Here is a 16,315-nt window from a genome sequence, read left to right on the forward strand (position 1 = left end):
CACCTGCTTGCCTCGTTTTCTCACCTGCGTTCCCCCCTTTCATTCCGAAGCCCGGAACCCGGAACCCCTGCTTTGGTCCTGGCATCCGCCCGGAAGAAGATATAATGCACACTTCCGTTTCCGGTCCGTGCCCTTGAGGCTCCGTGCCCTGTAGAGCTTGCCTCCGCTGTTTGGTGTGCACCCGGGGAACATGGCGGCGACCGCCAGGGCCTGGTGGCGGGGGCTCGCGGGGGCCGTGGCGCTGCCCAGGGGTGAGCAGGGGATAGCCAGATGAGGCCCGGGGCAGGAGCAGTGGCGCGACCAGCGCTGGGAGCCCCTCGGGCCTCACCCTGCGCTCCCGCTCCTTTTATCTCCCGGTTCAGTGGTTGGGCGACCCTCGGCGCTGTTGTTGCCGGTGAGGAGAGAAAGCGCTGCTGCCGACACGCGCCGTGAGTATGTGCGAGCCCGGCTCTTGTCGGGACTACAGGCGGGGTCTCCTCATTCCGTTCGTCACGTGTGTCCTTGCTTCGGGATGCCTTTCCCTGGGTCCTGGCAAATCTGCTTGTCCTTGGAGACCTGACTGCAATGATCCTCACTCTGCAGGCAAAATCGGGCCCTCCCTGTGCCTTTAGGCCTCTCTCTTATGCCCCAGATCGCACCCTTATCCATTTCCGTGATTCTTTTTCTCTCTGAATAAGCTGTCAGCTGTTTGAGAGCAGGAAACGTAACATTTGGGCCTCAGAGCCCAATATAGAGCCTGTTGTAATAGTAGCTCACATTGAGTGCTTATTGTGTGCCAGGCACCTGGAAAGTGTTTTTATGAATGATCTTATTCCTCACAACAATCTTATGAAGTAGATAGTATTACTTTTCATACTATGGATCAGGAAACAGTCCAGAGAAATGACTTGCTCAGGGTTACAACACTAGTGAGTGACAGAGCAGGCTTGCCTGCTGCCAGAGGCAGAAAACACATAGCCTTTAACCTGTAGTCTATGATGTGTGGGTACTCAGTGATTTATGTTGCATGAGCAAGTGTGTAAAGATGCGTTACAGTCAACATAAGCCAACTGGGAGTCATGAGACCTGGCATTTCCCCCTATTTGGGCCTTAGTTTCTTCATCTGTGCATAACTAAATACATAATAAATAATAAGGTTTCAACTAGGTAATCTGTGAGGGCTCTTAAGCCCTGAAGTTCATACCTTGAGAGCCTGCTATGAGCCAAGTGCTAAAGAGATACACAGAAGCAAACTCTGGTTCCCACCCTTAAAGAGCCAGCCTGGTAAGAGAGCCAAGACATATACTGCTTTAGCAGAAATGCAGGCATTGTGAAGGAAGAACCATGGAGTAGTTTTGAGAAGAGGTAAAATGCCAGCTTCAGTAATGAGAGTCTGCAGATTGTGTAGGTGGCATTTTATCGTTTTCATCACTTCCTATTCCCTCCCTCCTCACCTTTCTCACAGTTCTACAGGGAGCCCCTTATAAGCCAAGACTGGGTGCAGGGCTGGCTGCTGCCTTTGCCATTCCTTTGTTAAATATGCCTTCTTCTTCCAGCCACTGTCAGACCACAGAATGATGTGGCCCACAAGCAGCTCTCAGCTTTTGGAGAGTATGTGGCTGAAATCCTGCCCAAGTATGTCCAACAAGTTCAGGTAATATTCACTACTGTTGTTTGGTCTGGTCAAGAAAGAACCATATTCTCAGGTCATGTGGGAGTGGGCAGCCCGGGAGCAAAGAAACCACAGATTCCTCCATCCCAACTTGGGTTTCTTTCTCTGCCTTAAATCAGGAGAATCAGCTGAAGTTCGCTGCTCCCTCAGTAGCTCTTTGTCGTCTCTCCCCTCCTGTTCCATGTCTGCAGGTGTCCTGCTTCAATGAGTTAGAGATCTGTATCCATCCTGATGGAATCATTCCAGTGCTGACTTTCCTCAGGGATCACACCAATGCACAATTCAAATCCTTGGCTGACTTGACAGCAGTGGACGTCCCGACCCGGCAGAACCGTTTTGAGGTCAGTCGGAGATGTGAAAAGGTTTGTGGCATAAAGGAAGGAAAGGGGACAGACGGAACACTTTTAGGGTGACAGCTACCAATAGGACTGTAGCCTTCTTAGTTTCAGTTTGGGTCAAACAGCTCAACAAAGCAGTTAAGCTGGGGCCTCAAAATCAGGCAGAACTCGAGTTTGAATCCTGGCTCTGCCACCTATAGGCTGTGTGAATATTTTGTTTAATCTTTCTGAGTTTTAGTTTTCTTGTGGGCAGAATAAATATAAAATTGTCCCTACCTCATAGGGTAGTTGTGAGGATTAAACGAGATAGTGCAGGTAGATTGCTAGTACACAATGTTCTCAGTATATTTCGCTGTTGATATTTACTGGTCATATACTCTTTGCCAGATCCTGGGATAGAGAGAGAAACCACACCCAATACTGCCCTCCAGGAGTCCCCCCCTCTAGTGAGGGACAAGGACACTTAAACAGCTTATTGTAATAACGTTAACATGTGGGTTGTTAGAGATGTGCTATAGGAATGCAGGGGGCCACTTGGCCCTGTCTAGGAGGGTTCTTTGAAGGGAGAGAGAGTGCTTGTGGCCGATCTTAATGATTAGCCCAGTGAGGATAGGGGTGGAGGGGTGAGGGGGTCGAGAGACATCCCAGACCAAGGGAATAGCATGAACAAAGACCAGTGTGCTGACTGCTGAGCTACATGTCAGCGTGGCTTAGGCCTTTGGAGGTAGTTGTAAGTGTAGGAGGATCTTGAGGTTTTGAGCTTCAGGATAGAAGGCAGGTTCACCTAATTTACCTTGTACTCTCATCGCTGATGTTCCCCATCATGGACTTCAGCCTCAGACCCTTCAGCCTGTGGTCATCTTGGTCCTCCATTCCCTCTGTTCTCCCTAGATCGTTTACAACCTGCTCTCCCTGCGCTTCAACTCCCGGATCCGTGTGAAGACCTATACAGATGAGCTGACACCACTTGAGTCCACTGTTTCTGTGTATAAGGCAGCCAACTGGTATGAGAGAGAGGTGAGTTACTGGGCATGGTGCACCCTGCCTCTGAGCTGGAGTTGGAGAATTGGTTGAAACTGCTGTGTGCAGCACAGCCCCTCACCCGTGTTAGCCATGATGGACTGGTTGCCTGAGGTCCTTTATTTTCTAGATCTGGGACATGTTTGGAGTCTTCTTTGCCAACCACCCTGACCTAAGAAGGATCCTGACAGATTATGGCTTTGAGGGACATCCTTTCCGGAAAGACTTCCCCCTGTCTGGCTATGTTGAGGTAGGAGCCCTGGAACTGTGGTAGCAGCCTCAGGGAGGGACTGGCAAGGAACCTGGAGGATCCTGGTCATGGCAGGAAATATGGTTTGTGGACTGTGGTGGTTTAAGAGCATTGGCTCTGGATTCAAATCCTAACTCCACTTTTGTAATCTGGGGCAAGTTACTTAAATTTCTCTATGACAATTTTCTCATCTGTGAAATGGGAATCATAATAGTACTTAACCAATAAGATTTGCAGTGTGCCAAGTGATGTATATGTAATACCTGGTATATTATAAATGCTCAGTTGATGTTAGCCATTACTGTAGTAGTCATTTTAATGACCATGGCAGCCTTGAGGATACACTGAGTCTGTCCCCAAGATCTGAAAATGGAGTATTATTTTACCCTGCCCTGGATCTCTGAAAAGGGAGGTGACAGGGAAGACTGTTCAGCCTTTGAGAATGGCAGAGGCAGAACCAGTAATGTGTGACTATAAGGGCCTTATAAAGAATTTCAGTGCTTTACTTTACCACCCATGTGCTGCAGGTTGTTTATTAGCAGGAAGATCATCTATTGTATACATACACACAGGTGATTTTGTAGCAAAGTAACTTTTTAGAAATACTGATAGTGGCAATCCAGCCCTTCTCTTTAGTGCCCAAATGCTCCTGTTTTGTTAGTCTTTTGCAAGGTCCCATTTCCTTCTCAAGCTACTTCTGGTCAGGGTTACTTCCCTCTGTTCACCCCTACTGTCCGCTACTTTGGCTTGCCTCTTCACCCCAGCACCTGTTTGTTCTTACCTTATCTAGCTGGTCCTCTAATAACAGAAGCCATGCCAAATTGACTGCCAGTGACATCTTGACACTGATAATGCCAAGGCCACAGTTTAGTTGAGTGCCTGCCAGTTTAAGTGTACTCTTTTCAGCCACTGACCTGCTCCCTAATCCTGGGCAAATGCTTACCATTACCTTATAAAGTGTGTGGATGGGTGAGCAAATTCATTTCTGCTGGAAAAGGAGCTCAGAGCTCATGTTGGGATGGTGGGCTGACCAGGTGATGGCAGGGCATGAGGTAGAGGCCATTTTGGACTGTGGTTGATAGGTAAAAGAGGTGTGAATGGAGACTTGAAACAGGCTGGGACAGGAATCAAGAATAGAAAAGTAAAGGGTCTGGAGAAGTCACCCATGGCCTTGGGAAAGTGGGCTGCTTACTGAAACAAGGCCTGCCTGTGTCCAAACTTGCCTTTTTCTTCTGCAGTTACGCTATGATGATGAGGTGAAGCGGGTGGTGGCCGAGCCGGTGGAGTTGGCCCAAGAGTTCCGAAAGTTTGACCTGAATAGCCCATGGGAGGCTTTCCCTGCCTATCGCCAGCCCCCTGAGAGTCTCAAGCTTGAAGCAGGAGACAAGAAACCGGAAACCAAGTAGCTCCAGGGAAGGCATATGGATCCTAGAAAGCGCCTTATCTATAATTGAGTGTCTGTGTAAATAAAATCTTACTTACGCTCACCACCTCCTATGTGCTTATCATGAAGCCTTGACTTGGGGGAGGGGAGATACAGGCAGGGGTTTTTCCCTGCTCCCTCAGAGACTACCAAACCAGGAGTCTATTTTAATGGGACTAAATAGTGCAGTTGCAAACATGGTGACCTGCAGGCCTGGATGTATTTCTGAGAGAGGCATTCTGGAGCTGAAACTGAGTTTTCACAGTACACAGGGCTTAGGATGGGTGTGTCATGGCTTCTCAACAACTGGGTCTCAACAACTGCTGGAGAAAGCCCCTTGTCTGGTGGTAGTTGATGTGTCCAGGGGCCTGGGTGGAACACCAGGGAAACTGCTACCCACCCTCATTCCATCCAAATATCCACAGGGTTCCATGAGCAAAACGGAAGAGCTGCAGTTTTTTGTTTTTTTTAAGTCCTCACCCAAGGATATTTTTTTCCAGTGCTTTTCAGAGAGAGTGGAAGGGGGAGAGAGAGAGACACTGATGTGAGAGAGACACTGACTAAGGTTGCCTCCTGCATGTGCCCGACCCGGCTGGGGATCGAGCTTGCAACTGAGGTACATGCCCTTGACTGGGAGTGGAATCCTCAACCCTTCGGTCCATGGACCAATGCTCTAACCACTGAACCAAACTGGCTAGGGCCGCAGCTCATTTTTGAGTCTTGAGCCCTACATCCTGCTTCCTGCAACCTGACAACCCATCATGCTTGAGCCAAGGGAATCTTCCTGGACTCTGGCCTCAGCCAAGAATGCTGTAAACAAGCAAAGGCGGTCCCAGGGCTGAGGCAAAAGACACTCAGGAGCTGCAGATCTGTCTTCCAGGGGGATAGGACTCCCTACCCCAGCTGGTCTGGACTCCTTTCCAGTCTGGCTGAGTGCCTGAGGTGGAAGTGCTTGGCTCTCTGCCTGTCTATGGGGCTGTTCAGTCAGCCCACCATGCATTTGGAGGACTGGGCTTTGCAGCTGATGCTCTTGGCTGCTGAGGTGCTCCCTGGAGGCTGGGTTGGGGACTGGGTGTCAGGAGTTGGGCTCAGCTGCAGGATGTTTTGGGTGTGAGGATAGTAAGGTAGTGCTACTGCTTGAGCTCTTTTCTACCTTTTAGGAGGGCCAAACTCAAGCTGTTTGCTACCAAACACCTTTTTTCTATTAACTAAGCATCCGGCCCATCTGGGTAGGAACAGGCTGAGGGCATGAGAAGCAGGCAGCCAGGCTCCTACTGCCAACAACCAAGGATTCCACATTTCTACAGGATGGAAAGAGCCCCTGGGAAGCCAGAGCCAGCCCCTCCCTGTTTTGCATTGAAGACTGACACGCAAAGCAGAGAACGCCTGAGCAGCCTGCAGTGGAAAGTTGGAGCCATGGTGTGTGGCAGGCGGATGCAGGAGCAGAGAGCAGCTGGGGAGAGTAGGACTCAGAGGACCTGGTGGGGCATGGCGGGGAAAATGAAGTTCCTGGCTTGGCTAATGGTAGCTATTTGCCTCCTCCCTGGGTTGACTACAGCCCAGCACCATGAAGGTACCAGGGCTTTGGGGTGGGGTGGATGGGAGCCAAGGAATGCTACTGGCTAATAGCAGTTACAGTTGGTTCTGTCTGAGCCTAGCGGGGCCTAAGAGTTGGCATGCGTGGTACCAGGCTGACCTATGCTACACGGGTTAAACGTGTGGGCCCCATCCCCAGAACTGGAAAGGTCCAGGTGAAGTGAAGGGGGATAGCCCTAGGTGCTGGCCCTGAACAGAGTTGGGCCTGGCCTTATTCTGGATGATGCCCAAAGCAGCACCCCGTGATCTGCCCTGGGCTTGGAACAATCATTCCAAAGGCCAGGCACACCCTGGGGTGGGATGAAGGACGCTGTAACAGACATCCTGCCTTGTCTGGCCTCCCTGCCTTGCCTACCATCAGTACTGAGGAGTAAGGAAGGAGTGGGTTCTTCCCAAAGGGGTCCTCAATCTTTGGGGAAGGTCACTAGCACTGTTTTAGGTTATACTGTCACCAGATGATGATAGGGAGAGGAAGTGAAGTGTCTTGTGACCCGTTGGCCTGGAGCTCTTGGCCAAGGGAACTGTGAAGTTCAAGGAGGAGTCCTGGACATTTCCTGAGGTGGTATCTAGGTCTGGGGTGATGGTTTTGGGATAAGACCCATGCCTGGGTGGTAAATGTCAATGTGCCATATATGTGTATGCAGAAGGAGGAATGGAGTGGCATTCCTGCTCTTTTGCAATTAGAACCTCTAGACACTTATCAAGCAGCTGAGGGGCACTTCTGGGAAGCTGGGGTGTTTAGGGTGGAGCTTGGCAGGGGCCTGACTTCTCTCTGGTGCCCCAGGGCAGCCCATGGACAGCACCGGCATGGAAGGTGGCCTGCAGGAGCCAGAGGCCCCGGAAGTGATGTTTGAGGTCTTTCATTCAGCTTGGGACATGGGGAGGTGGGAGTGTCCAGAGGTCCCTAAACTCAGGGTTGGGAAGGGGGATGTCTCAAGCTGAGCCTGCTAGGGGAGAGGGGTAACCCAGTGAGGGACCTACTGCCTGCTTATACCCCCCAGCCCACTCTTGGTCCCTGCCCTGTCCCCCAGGGTCCAGCCCACTCCTTACACAGCTCCCCTTGCAGCTGCTCTGGGCTGGGCTGGAGCTGGATGACATGAGGCAGCTGCACATCCAGGATGAGGAACTGGCGTCCACACATCCAGGCCATCGACTCAGGCTCCTCCTGCAGCACCAAGTGCCCAATGACTTGAAGGGTGCTGAGCAGCGGCTGCAGCAGTTCCAGGACCTGCGGAAGGGGCCTCCTCTTAGCCCCTGGGACTTTGAACATCTGCTCCTCACAGGCCTATCCTGTGTCTACCGGCTCCATAAGGCTAAGGAGGCTGAGGAGAGGGGTCGCTGGGCCCAGGTCTTTGCCCTCCTGGCACAGGAAACACTTTGGGACCTGTGCAAAGGCTTCTGCCCTGAGGGCCAGCCTCCTTCTTTGGGGCCCTGGGCCTCAATCCTTGACCCCTTCCCCTGACCCCCCTTTTCACCTGTCAGCCCCCCAATTCCCACCCATAAGCCAGACCCATCCTGGGCAGGGGCTTCCATATGGTACCTGGTTCTTCCCACTGTGTTCAGATCTCTGGGCTTGGGGCTTGCACCCTGGACCCACGTTTACCTCTCCCTCATCTTCTTCTCTGGGCCCTGATAGGCTAAGAGCCCAGATTCTGGGTCCCAGGCAACAGGTGCAGAGCTAAAGGCGGGACTTGCAGGCAGTGTGTGTGTGTGTGTGTGTGTGTGTTGGGGGTCAGGATTGAGAAGTGTGTTTTAAGAGATGCTGAAATACTTTGGGTGGTGGGCACACAATGCAAAATACACAGGTCTTGGAACACAGAAATCCACACCTGAAACCTGTATGATACTATTAACCAATGTCACCCCAATAAATTTAATTTAAAAAAACACACACAAAACTGCTCAAAGAGAAACTGCCCCTAAGAAAGACCAGGTCAGACTCTCCAACTCCTACCCTGGCAGTCCGCGAGAGGTCCTGTGGAATCTAACGGGAGCCTTCTAAGTGCTCAGCACCCCCAGTCCTTATTAAGATACCCCTTTAAGCTCCACCACAGCTCTGGGGTACCTGAGCCTGCAAGTTCCCCACTTGGGCTGGGAGAATGGATTGGACGTTTTGTTTTGTCTGTTGGAGTGAAGGGAAGCAGGGGAGCGGGATGCTTTTTGGTCCACCCAACAAGGTTCAGATGAACACCTCAGAGGAAGGAGCGAGGTGGGGAGGGGCTGCCAGAGGCGAGCTGAGGCCGGCGCAGCCCCTGACCCTGGGTAGCTCATCCTGTAAAATGTTCCCTTCTTGCCTCCCGATCCTTGGGGCAGAGTCAGCTGTTTCACCCCGGGCCTGAGCAAGCCGCCTCCTAATCCTGGGACGGCAGGAGCTGGGGCCCCGGGTACAAAACGCTTATCGCAGCCACACGCCCTGCTGGAAGAAGGAACGTGCTGTTTCCCCGAGTCCCCCAGAGGCAGCAGGGTGTTGCCCCTGGCCGCGGAAAGGGCCCAGCCACCAGCGTGCCCGGAGAATGACATCGCAGGTCGACGGGGAGGAGTCAGGCGGCGGGGCTGACTGCAAAGGGGCGGGAAGGGAGGCCCGCGGGGGGCTAAGTGCGGAGCGTCCAATCGAATTCCACGGCCTCACCCGCCCAGGGCCGACCGAACGCTGCCCTCTGCCCTCCGACCCTCACCCCGAGCCTGCAGTAGTCAGAGCCTCTCCGCCCGCCCGGAGGCAAAGTTGTATAATTGTCGCGGTCAAGACAGAGAGCAGGGCGGGGAACGGGCGCCGGCGCGGGCGCACTTTATTGGCAGAGCGCAGGCGCGGGCGGGCCGCCATGCTCGCGCTGCGGAGTCCGGGCCTCGGCGGCTCGGCATGCACGCCGCGGGCCCTCGCGGGGGCTCAGAGCTCCGGGGGCCCGGGGCCCGGCGAGCCGGCGGGAGCGGCGGCGGGGTCAGGGTCGGGGTACACCAGGAAGCCGGAGAAGGTGATGTACTTGCCGTGGTTGCTGTAGGCGCCGTAGCCGTCGTGGTCGTGGCTGAGCAGCCACACGGCGTCGCCGCGCCGCAGCGCCAGCATCACGCTCTGGCTCTGCATCTCGCGGCGCCGCGACGCGCCGTCGTCGTAAATCATGGCCTGCACCTCGTCGCGGTTCTTCATCAGCTTCACCGACAGCGTCTTCCGCGGCAGCTTGCCCAGCGTGAAGGAGAAGAAGTAGGCGCCGGGCAGGCGGCAGCGGAACACGCCGGCCGCCGCGTCGAAGTCGCCGCCGATGTTGACGAGCTCGGTGTCGAAGGCGAGCGGCCGGTGCCGCGGCCCGGGGCCGGCGTCCGAGCCCACCAGGCTGCGCGTGCGCGCCGCCGAGAAGGCCGAGCGCGGCTCGGGGGGCGCGGGCGCGGGCGCGGGCGGGCCGCGCGCAGGCGCGTCGGCGTCGGCGTACACCAGGTAGCCGCTGAAGGTGGCGCCGGGCGCGCCCAGCGCGTACTGCGGGGCGCCGTGCAGCCGCAGCCACACCGTGTCGCCGTAGTCGAGCTGCAGCATGGTGCTCTGGCTGGCGGCGCGCCGCGCGCCCGGCCGCCGCTGCTCGTCGAAGGCCAGCGCCTGCACCTCGTCGCGGTTGCGCACGAGCATCACGGACAGGCTCTTGTGCGGCGCCTTGCCGGCCGTGAAGGAGAAGAAGTAGGCGCCGGGCACGCGGCAGCGGAACCGGCCCGTGGCCGCGTCGAAGTCGCCCCCGATGTTCACGTACACCTTGTCGAAGGTCACCGCCATCTCCGAAGTGCCCTCCAGGGGAGTGGTGCGCGCCGCCGAGAAGGCCGAGCGCAGCTCCGTGGAGCCGGGGGCCGGGCCCAGGGCCGCGCAGGCCACCGGGCCCAGCAGGCCCAGCAGGAGCGGCAGCATGGCGCCTGGAAAGGGGGGCAGGAGGGGAGGGAGAGGAGGGTTGGGCGGGGCCGCCTCCAGATTCTCGGAGCTCCGGGACCAGCCGGATTCTCTTCCCAGCCCTGCCCCTGCCCCATAACTGGGGCCGTTTCCTGGACGCTGGACTGGATGAGCGATCGGCTAGCTTCAGCAGCCCTCACTGTGACCTGGGGTTTCCACTTCGTAGGTCTAGAGTGAGGCCTGAGAATGTTCACTGCTAACGAGTTCCCGGGTGATGTAGATGCTGCTGTCCAGGGACCACACCCTGGGACTCGTCAGGTTAGGGCAGTGATGCTTCAGATGTTGTGAGCACCGGAACCCCTTCCTCAGGTGAAAGCTCGCGCACGTGTGACACAGAGACAAGCAGAAACGCTCTGTTTGTAGGGGCCTAGAGCCGTCTGCTGGGCCTACCCCATCTCCTTCCCCTTGGCAGCCAGGGGCCCTGCTCAGGGCGTCTCTCAGTTTCCTTCAGCCTCTGGGTTGCTGCATTTTCCTGCGTCTGTTCTGTGGTCCTTGGCTTGCCTCTCACTCAGGCACTGGCTCGGGATACTGATTCCCTGATGGCCACTGTTTCCGCCCCCAGCTGGGCAGGAAAGGAACTAGCTACTCCCTGACCCCTTTCCTGGCCTCTGACCCACTCAAGGGTCAGCTTCCACATGACCTCTGGACTCCCCAGGTGCCCTTCTTGCACTAAAGAGGCCAGAACAGTTGGGCTTTGAGGCAGGCCCCCCCCCCCCAATGACATTAGAGTAAGAGAAACTGACTCCTTCCTCTGGGCTTGGTGGCTGGTCACCTGGGGGAAGGAGAACCAGGAGCTGCTGGGAACAGAGAGGGCGAGCAACAATGCCAGCAGGCCTTAGACAAGACTGTGAGGTCAGCAGCTTTGTTCCTCAGTGCCATGTGGAGAAGACAAACAGCTAGACAAACAGCTTGGGTCCTGGCTCTACCACTTGCAAGCTGTGAAACCTTAGGCAAGTTCCTTAACTTCTCTGGGCATGGCTTCCTCTGTGTAAATGGGGAGGGGACCTCCCTCACAAGCTGACCGTGAGGATGCTCTGAGATAGCAGGTGTGAACACAGTTTGAGTGGCTGTGCCACCCAAGTGTATAGATACTTCTGCTCTTGGCCTTGAGAAAAGCAATTTGGGAGCTCGGTGAAGGCACTGCTTCACTCAAAGGAGTCACACCTTCGTGGCCGGATTCCATCAGCTCCCTAGTAGGCATGGGCTTTGGGGATTGTATACCCAGAGGCCTTGAAGTGGAGGCAAAGCAGGGCAGAAAATGAGCTGGCGGCAGTCTAGGACGCGGGCGTCTACAGGAGTGTCCTGGGAGTGTGGGGTGCGGGACTGCTGAGGAGGGCTGCCGGGTGCAGCTGTGCAGGTGGGCCCTACACAACAAGGACATTCACCTGAGGGTAGGTGCGCACTGGAATCTAGCCCACATTATACTTGCCTGAATGTGTGGGACTGCCGCACCTGGGGAAAAGTGTGCCTTTTCCAAACTCTTATAATAAACACCCCAAGTCCCTAGCCCAGCTGAACACTCTCCTTGCAGAAGATGTGCCTTTCCTAATTCCTACAAAGTCCCCCCATGGGCTAGCCAATACCCTTGGTGCATGGGAGGGAGGCAGAAGGGAGCCCATCTGCCCTTGCAGTGAGGACTGCAGCTCACGAGTATCAGTGCATTTCCTTTTACAGAACTCTTTGGAAACATCTGGGCTCATGGCAAACCTGGGAGGCAGGTGGGCCCTCTCCCACTTTATAGATGAGAAAAGCTGAGACCCAACAAGAGGAAGTGTTTTGGACCAAGGTCCCCCAGGGAGCTTTGCACTGGGGGGGTCTTTGACTCCAAATTCAGTGTGCCCTCCTTTCCACCACCTTTCCCTCCTAGACACACATTTCCAGCCAGTCTGTTCTCTGCCTCAGTTTCCCTTTTTGCAACAATAGGAGAGGAGACGAGTGGAAAGTCTTGGCATCGGGGATGAAGGATTGAAAGAAAGCAAAACCAAATGAGACAAACCAAACAAAAACTCTAGCGTTTTGCCTCCCGAGAGTATGGGAACCTCTGAGCTCTTCCTGACCCTGCTGCTCTCCAGCTGTCCTGCCCCAGGAACCTGCCCACCTTAACGCCCAGCAATCTCCCTGCTGAGTCTGGTGCACCCCCAGGCCCAGAGGGGTCTCCTGTGTGTCCAGTACCCCACCTCCGTTTCGCCCACCACCGCCCAGTCCCCAGGTGCCTTGGTCCGCGTTTCCCCTAAACCTCCTTCCCTAAGCAGGGGGGAGGGGGACGGGTGGGCATCACAGCTGCAGGGAAGGAAATGGCTGTTCCTGGCTCCGTCCAGGTGGGGCTCAAAATAATCATCTTCAAAGAGGAAAAACTGGGACACGCAAGTGGGCAGACCCAGAGCCCGGGAACCGGCGGGGGAGCTGCAGCGATGTCAGGCTAGGGGACCGCAGCGCCTGACCCCAACCCCCTCCCCACCTGCCGTGAAAGCCCCTCATGCTCCCAGGAAGTCCCCCTTTCACAGAAGCCAATTAATCATCTCATGAAGAAAATCCCTCAGAAAGGGGTACCCCGGCCCCTCCCCCAGGCCCCCTTTCCCCACACCCTCCTTTATCATCCCTTCGGAGAAAAAGCCCTTGAGCTTCTTTCATGAATAAAGCTCCCAAGCCCTCCGCTCAGGGACGAAGGACCCGATTTCCCCGCGCCTGCCTTCCCCGCGCCTTCCCTCCCCGCGCCTGCCTTCCCCGCGCCTTCCCTCCCCGCGCCTGCCTTCCCCGCGCCTGCCTTCCCCGCGCCTGCCTTCCCCGCGCCTGCCTTCCCCGCGCCTGCCTTCCCCGCGCCTTCCCTCCCCGCGCCTGCCTTCCCCGCGCCTTCCTTCCCCGCGCCTGCCTTCCCCAAGCCTTCCTTCCCCGCGCCTGCCTTCCCCAAGCCTTCCCTCCCCGCGCCTGCCTTCCCCGCGCCTTCCTTCCCCGCGCCTGCCTTCCCCGCGCCTTCCCCCTCCGCCCCCGGGGAAGGAGCAGCCCGGCTCCCCGCCCCAGCTGCCCTCACCTGGCTGGGGCCGGCCGGCTGCGCTCCGAGCCCGCGATCCGGCTCGGGTTTCGGGCTCCGGGCTCCGGGCGGGCGCCGGGCTGCGCACTGACCGCGGGCGGCGGCGGGCGGGGCCTGGCGGGCGGCGGGGCTCCGGGCGCGAGGCGGCGGCGGCGGGGCGCCGGGACCCCGGGTGGGCGCGGGGCGGCGAGCGCGAGGGAAAGGACAGCGCGGGAGCGAGCCGAGCCGACGAGCGGAGGGCGGGCGGGGCGCGCGGGGAGGGAGCGAGAGGGAGGGCGGCGGAGGGGCGGAGGGGCGGGCGCGGGCCTAGGGGCGCCCGACCCCCGGGCGCGTGCTCGCGCGACCCCCCTGCCGCCGGCGCTCCCTCGGGCTCCGGCGCGCAGGCGTCCTCACTCCAAGTTAGCAGGTGGGGAAACAGGCGCGGGACAGAGGCCAACCTGCGGGTGGCGCAGGGCACTCCGCAGACCAGCCTCCTCTCCGTGCGGGCCGGGCACCCGGAGCGGGCCGCGAGCGCGGAGCAAGGGGAGGCCGCGCGGGGGCCGGTCCGGGCCGAGGAGGAGCGGCCCTGCCCCGACGCGGGACGGGCTCAGTGCCCGCTGCCTCCTCCGCACCGCCGGACCCGAAGGCGCCCCCGGGGAGGAAGGCGGCGTCCTGGGGCAGAACCGAGCTTTGGCTGGAAAGGCTGCTTTGTCAGCGCCCGAGAGACGGGAGGGGGTCGAGGCGCGGGGACTTGAAGGGCCTGTTTGCGGGGGACACTGACAGCCCCCCGGTGGCAGGACCCGGCCGGACGGCAGGGCTGGGAGCGGCTGCCCTCCCAGCCAGCACCCATCAGAGGCCCCCGCTCTGGGCCCGACCCCAGGGGCGGGTCTCGGGCGCTGGGCCCGCGGGCAGAGGGCTGGGCCCGCGCCTGAGGCTTCTGGGGAGCCCTCGGGCCGGCCTGGGCTCCGCCCTGCTCTGTCACAGGCCCTCCGTGGTCCCTGAGAAGCCTGGTGCCCCTCGAGGCGCTCGGGAGCTTTCCTGTGACGCCCAGCTATTTACTACAGGGCAGCCTCACGAAGGTGGGGACAGTGAGGGCTGGCTCGGCTCCTTTCGTCAGCGTGCCAGGCGCCTGGTGATGAACCTGGGCCAAAGGCAGGGCTTGAGGCGGGGCCCTGGGGCAGCCCCGTCAGGTCCCGGCTGTGCCCTCTGCCAGCCTGAAAGGCGGTGACCTCAGGAGGCCGACCTCGGGCAGCTCCCCCTTCCTGGGGCGTCTTCAAGGTGCCTTGAGAGGGGTGGGGGGAGGCAGGACTCCCCGGGCAGGACCGTACAGCCCATCACGGGGCCTGGCTCCCGCCGAAAGCCATGTGCCACTTTCCCTGGGTCACCAGAAGTTTCTCCGGAGAGGGCAGGGTGGGGGTGGAGGCAGGTGGCTGAGGCAGGGGACAGCAGGGTTTGCTTCAGGGACTGGGACCGGGTGGGCCGCTGGGAAAGGGATATGGGGGAGGCGGTGCCAGGAGCTGGCGGGTGTCTAGGCCCGCAGGGGTGCGGGGTGTGCCATGGGACTCGGCCGGCGTCCCCGCTGCTCCTGCTTAGCTGTGCAGCTACCGCCACCCAATAGAATTTTAACAGCAGGTCCTTTTACTGCGAGCAGCGGGTGCCGTCAGGGCCGACCCGCTCCCGCAGGCCTCGGGAAAGCTCCCCTGCACGGTTCCAGCGCCGCCGAACCTGCCGGCCTCTCCCGAGGCGCCCTCAGCTGCGGAAGTGAGTGTGGGGCGGGCTGGAGGTGGACGGCCAACAGCTCCACGACCAAGGAGGCTCCAGTGTTAGTGGCATTGAGGCTTGGGCCCCTCAGTGAGACAACTCCCAAGTCCCAGCCACGTCCCAGCTCAGGACTCCAGCCGGTGAAACCTCCGTCATCCACGGGGGAGCCTACTCATGTCCGCCAGCTCTGTCCTGCCTTCCCTGTCCCCCTCGCCCACTCCCTCACCTGCTTCTTGGGATCACCTCCTAGGTCTGCTTTGGGGGGAACCCAAACTAAGACAATGAATAGTAACAGTGTCTCAAACTGTGTTAAGTGTTTTCTCATACCCATTACTTTAATTTTCTTAACTCCATGAAGTAGGTATCAACTCAATTTTACAAATGAGAAATAAATAGGTTAATGCAGGGGCAGGATTCAAACCCAGGTCTCATCTATCTCCAAAACCCAGTCCTTAACCACTATGCTGTGCAGCCTCCCTACTCCTCTAATCCTCTCTGGGCCTTATTTTCCCACCTGTAAAATGAAAGATGAGCTCTTGAGTTTGAAGGGAGGCAATGTGTTGTATCTCTGCCTCTAAGCATGGTCAACAAGATGTAAAAGCACTGGGAGAGAAAATGCTTTACAGGGATGGACTCAGCTGGGAGCCCTTTCCGGCCCCTCTCCTGGAACGTGTGCATGAAGGCTGGAGCGCCAGGACGCGGCCGGGAAGGCAACGTGAGGGGGGCTCAGAAGCGGAGATGAGTGAGAGAGACCTGGAGGCCCGGCCCTACAGGAGCTAATCATTTAGGAGGAGTGGCTGGGTGTGGACATAAAGAACCGAGGTCCACTCTGGGAGAGCACTGCGAAGTGCTATGGAGGGCTTGGGGAGGGGGCATTTCACCAGGGGACCAGGACGGTGGACGGTGCCACAGAGCAGGTGGTTTCTCAACAATGGTGAGGCCCTGACCCAGTGAGATGGAGGAGTGAGGGGGTGGGATCCAGCCAAAGGTGCAACTATGAACAAAGGGGTGCAGGTGGCACAGTGGGAGCTTGGGAACAGTATGCTCGGTTCAGGAGGGAGGGGTTTCTCCAGGGACGTGTGGCAGGTAAGGTGTGGGGCTCAGTGGATCCTGCAGCAGAGGGGGTGCTCAGAGCTGTGCGGTAGAAGTCCACTGTGGCTAGAGTGAAGGGCAGACGGGACAGAAGAGTGGAGAGGCAGGGAGATGTGGGAGAACATACTCAAGGTGTTCAGATGGATCTGAACTGCACAGGGCTAGTAAGAAGGGAAAAGGGAAGAGACAGTTGGGAGAGAGGCTGAGAAGAGACAGAGATTGACACAGTGCGGCACAAACTCACAATTTAATTAG

The 16,315-nt window shown here is 57.7% G+C and overlaps 3 protein-coding genes across 4 annotated transcripts; 2 read left to right on the forward strand and 1 right to left on the reverse strand.

Moving 5' to 3' along the window:
• The first annotated feature begins 160 nt into the window (after positions 1 to 160).
• NDUFS3 (NADH:ubiquinone oxidoreductase core subunit S3) lies at positions 161 to 4,748 on the forward strand. Its single transcript, XM_016203988.2, has 7 exons — positions 161 to 251; positions 363 to 428; positions 1,536 to 1,633; positions 1,843 to 1,992; positions 2,881 to 3,006; positions 3,140 to 3,259; positions 4,498 to 4,748. Exons 1-7 carry the CDS (start codon positions 191 to 193, stop codon positions 4,663 to 4,665), a joined length of 789 nt encoding a protein of 262 aa, XP_016059474.1. The 5' UTR covers positions 161 to 190; the 3' UTR covers positions 4,666 to 4,748.
• A 233-nt stretch (positions 4,749 to 4,981) lies between these two features.
• Positions 4,982 to 7,992, forward strand: FAM180B (family with sequence similarity 180 member B). Of its 2 annotated transcripts, none has more exons than XM_016203971.2 (3): positions 4,982 to 6,255; positions 7,063 to 7,133; positions 7,345 to 7,992. In XM_016203971.2, exons 1-3 carry the CDS (start codon positions 5,931 to 5,933, stop codon positions 7,738 to 7,740), a joined length of 792 nt encoding a protein of 263 aa, XP_016059457.1. In that variant the 5' UTR covers positions 4,982 to 5,930; the 3' UTR covers positions 7,741 to 7,992. The 2 variants fall into 2 exon arrangements, with proteins under 2 accessions (XP_016059457.1, XP_087678005.1); XM_087821879.1 differs by having other exon boundaries at positions 4,982 to 6,101.
• An 800-nt stretch (positions 7,993 to 8,792) lies between these two features.
• On the reverse strand, positions 8,793 to 13,291 carry C1QTNF4 (C1q and TNF related 4). Its single transcript, XM_087821877.1, has 2 exons — positions 13,229 to 13,291; positions 8,793 to 10,166 (listed from the first exon to the last, which is right to left on the reverse strand). The coding sequence occupies exon 2, from the start codon at positions 10,159 to 10,161 to the stop codon at positions 9,163 to 9,165; it is 999 nt and encodes a 332-aa protein (XP_087678003.1). The 5' UTR covers positions 10,162 to 10,166; positions 13,229 to 13,291; the 3' UTR covers positions 8,793 to 9,162.
• Between the last annotated feature and the right edge of the window lie 3,024 nt (positions 13,292 to 16,315).

Source organism: Miniopterus natalensis, chromosome 11, assembly GCF_054644295.1.
Source record: "Miniopterus natalensis isolate mMinNat1 chromosome 11, mMinNat1.hap1, whole genome shotgun sequence".
Taxonomy (NCBI): Eukaryota; Metazoa; Chordata; class Mammalia; order Chiroptera; family Miniopteridae; genus Miniopterus; species Miniopterus natalensis.

Excerpts from the sequence above, each read along its gene's own strand:
- NDUFS3 (XM_016203988.2), top strand. The coding sequence starts at position 191 with ATGGCGGCGACCGCCAGGGCCTGGTGGCGGGGGCTCGCGGGGGCCGTG. Across the intron at positions 252-362 it reads GGCCGTGGCGCTGCCCAGGG|TGGTTGGGCGACCCTCGGCG; the intron begins GTGAGCAGGGGA and ends CTCCCGGTTCAG. Across the intron at positions 3,260-4,497 it reads CCCTGTCTGGCTATGTTGAG|TTACGCTATGATGATGAGGT; the intron begins GTAGGAGCCCTG and ends TTTCTTCTGCAG.
- FAM180B (XM_016203971.2), top strand. The coding sequence starts at position 5,931 with ATGAGAAGCAGGCAGCCAGGCTCCTACTGCCAACAACCAAGGATTCCA. Across the intron at positions 6,256-7,062 it reads TACAGCCCAGCACCATGAAG|GGCAGCCCATGGACAGCACC; the intron begins GTACCAGGGCTT and ends CTGGTGCCCCAG. Across the intron at positions 7,134-7,344 it reads CCCCGGAAGTGATGTTTGAG|CTGCTCTGGGCTGGGCTGGA; the intron begins GTCTTTCATTCA and ends CTCCCCTTGCAG.
- C1QTNF4 (XM_087821877.1), bottom strand. The coding sequence starts at position 10,161 with ATGCTGCCGCTCCTGCTGGGCCTGCTGGGCCCGGTGGCCTGCGCGGCC.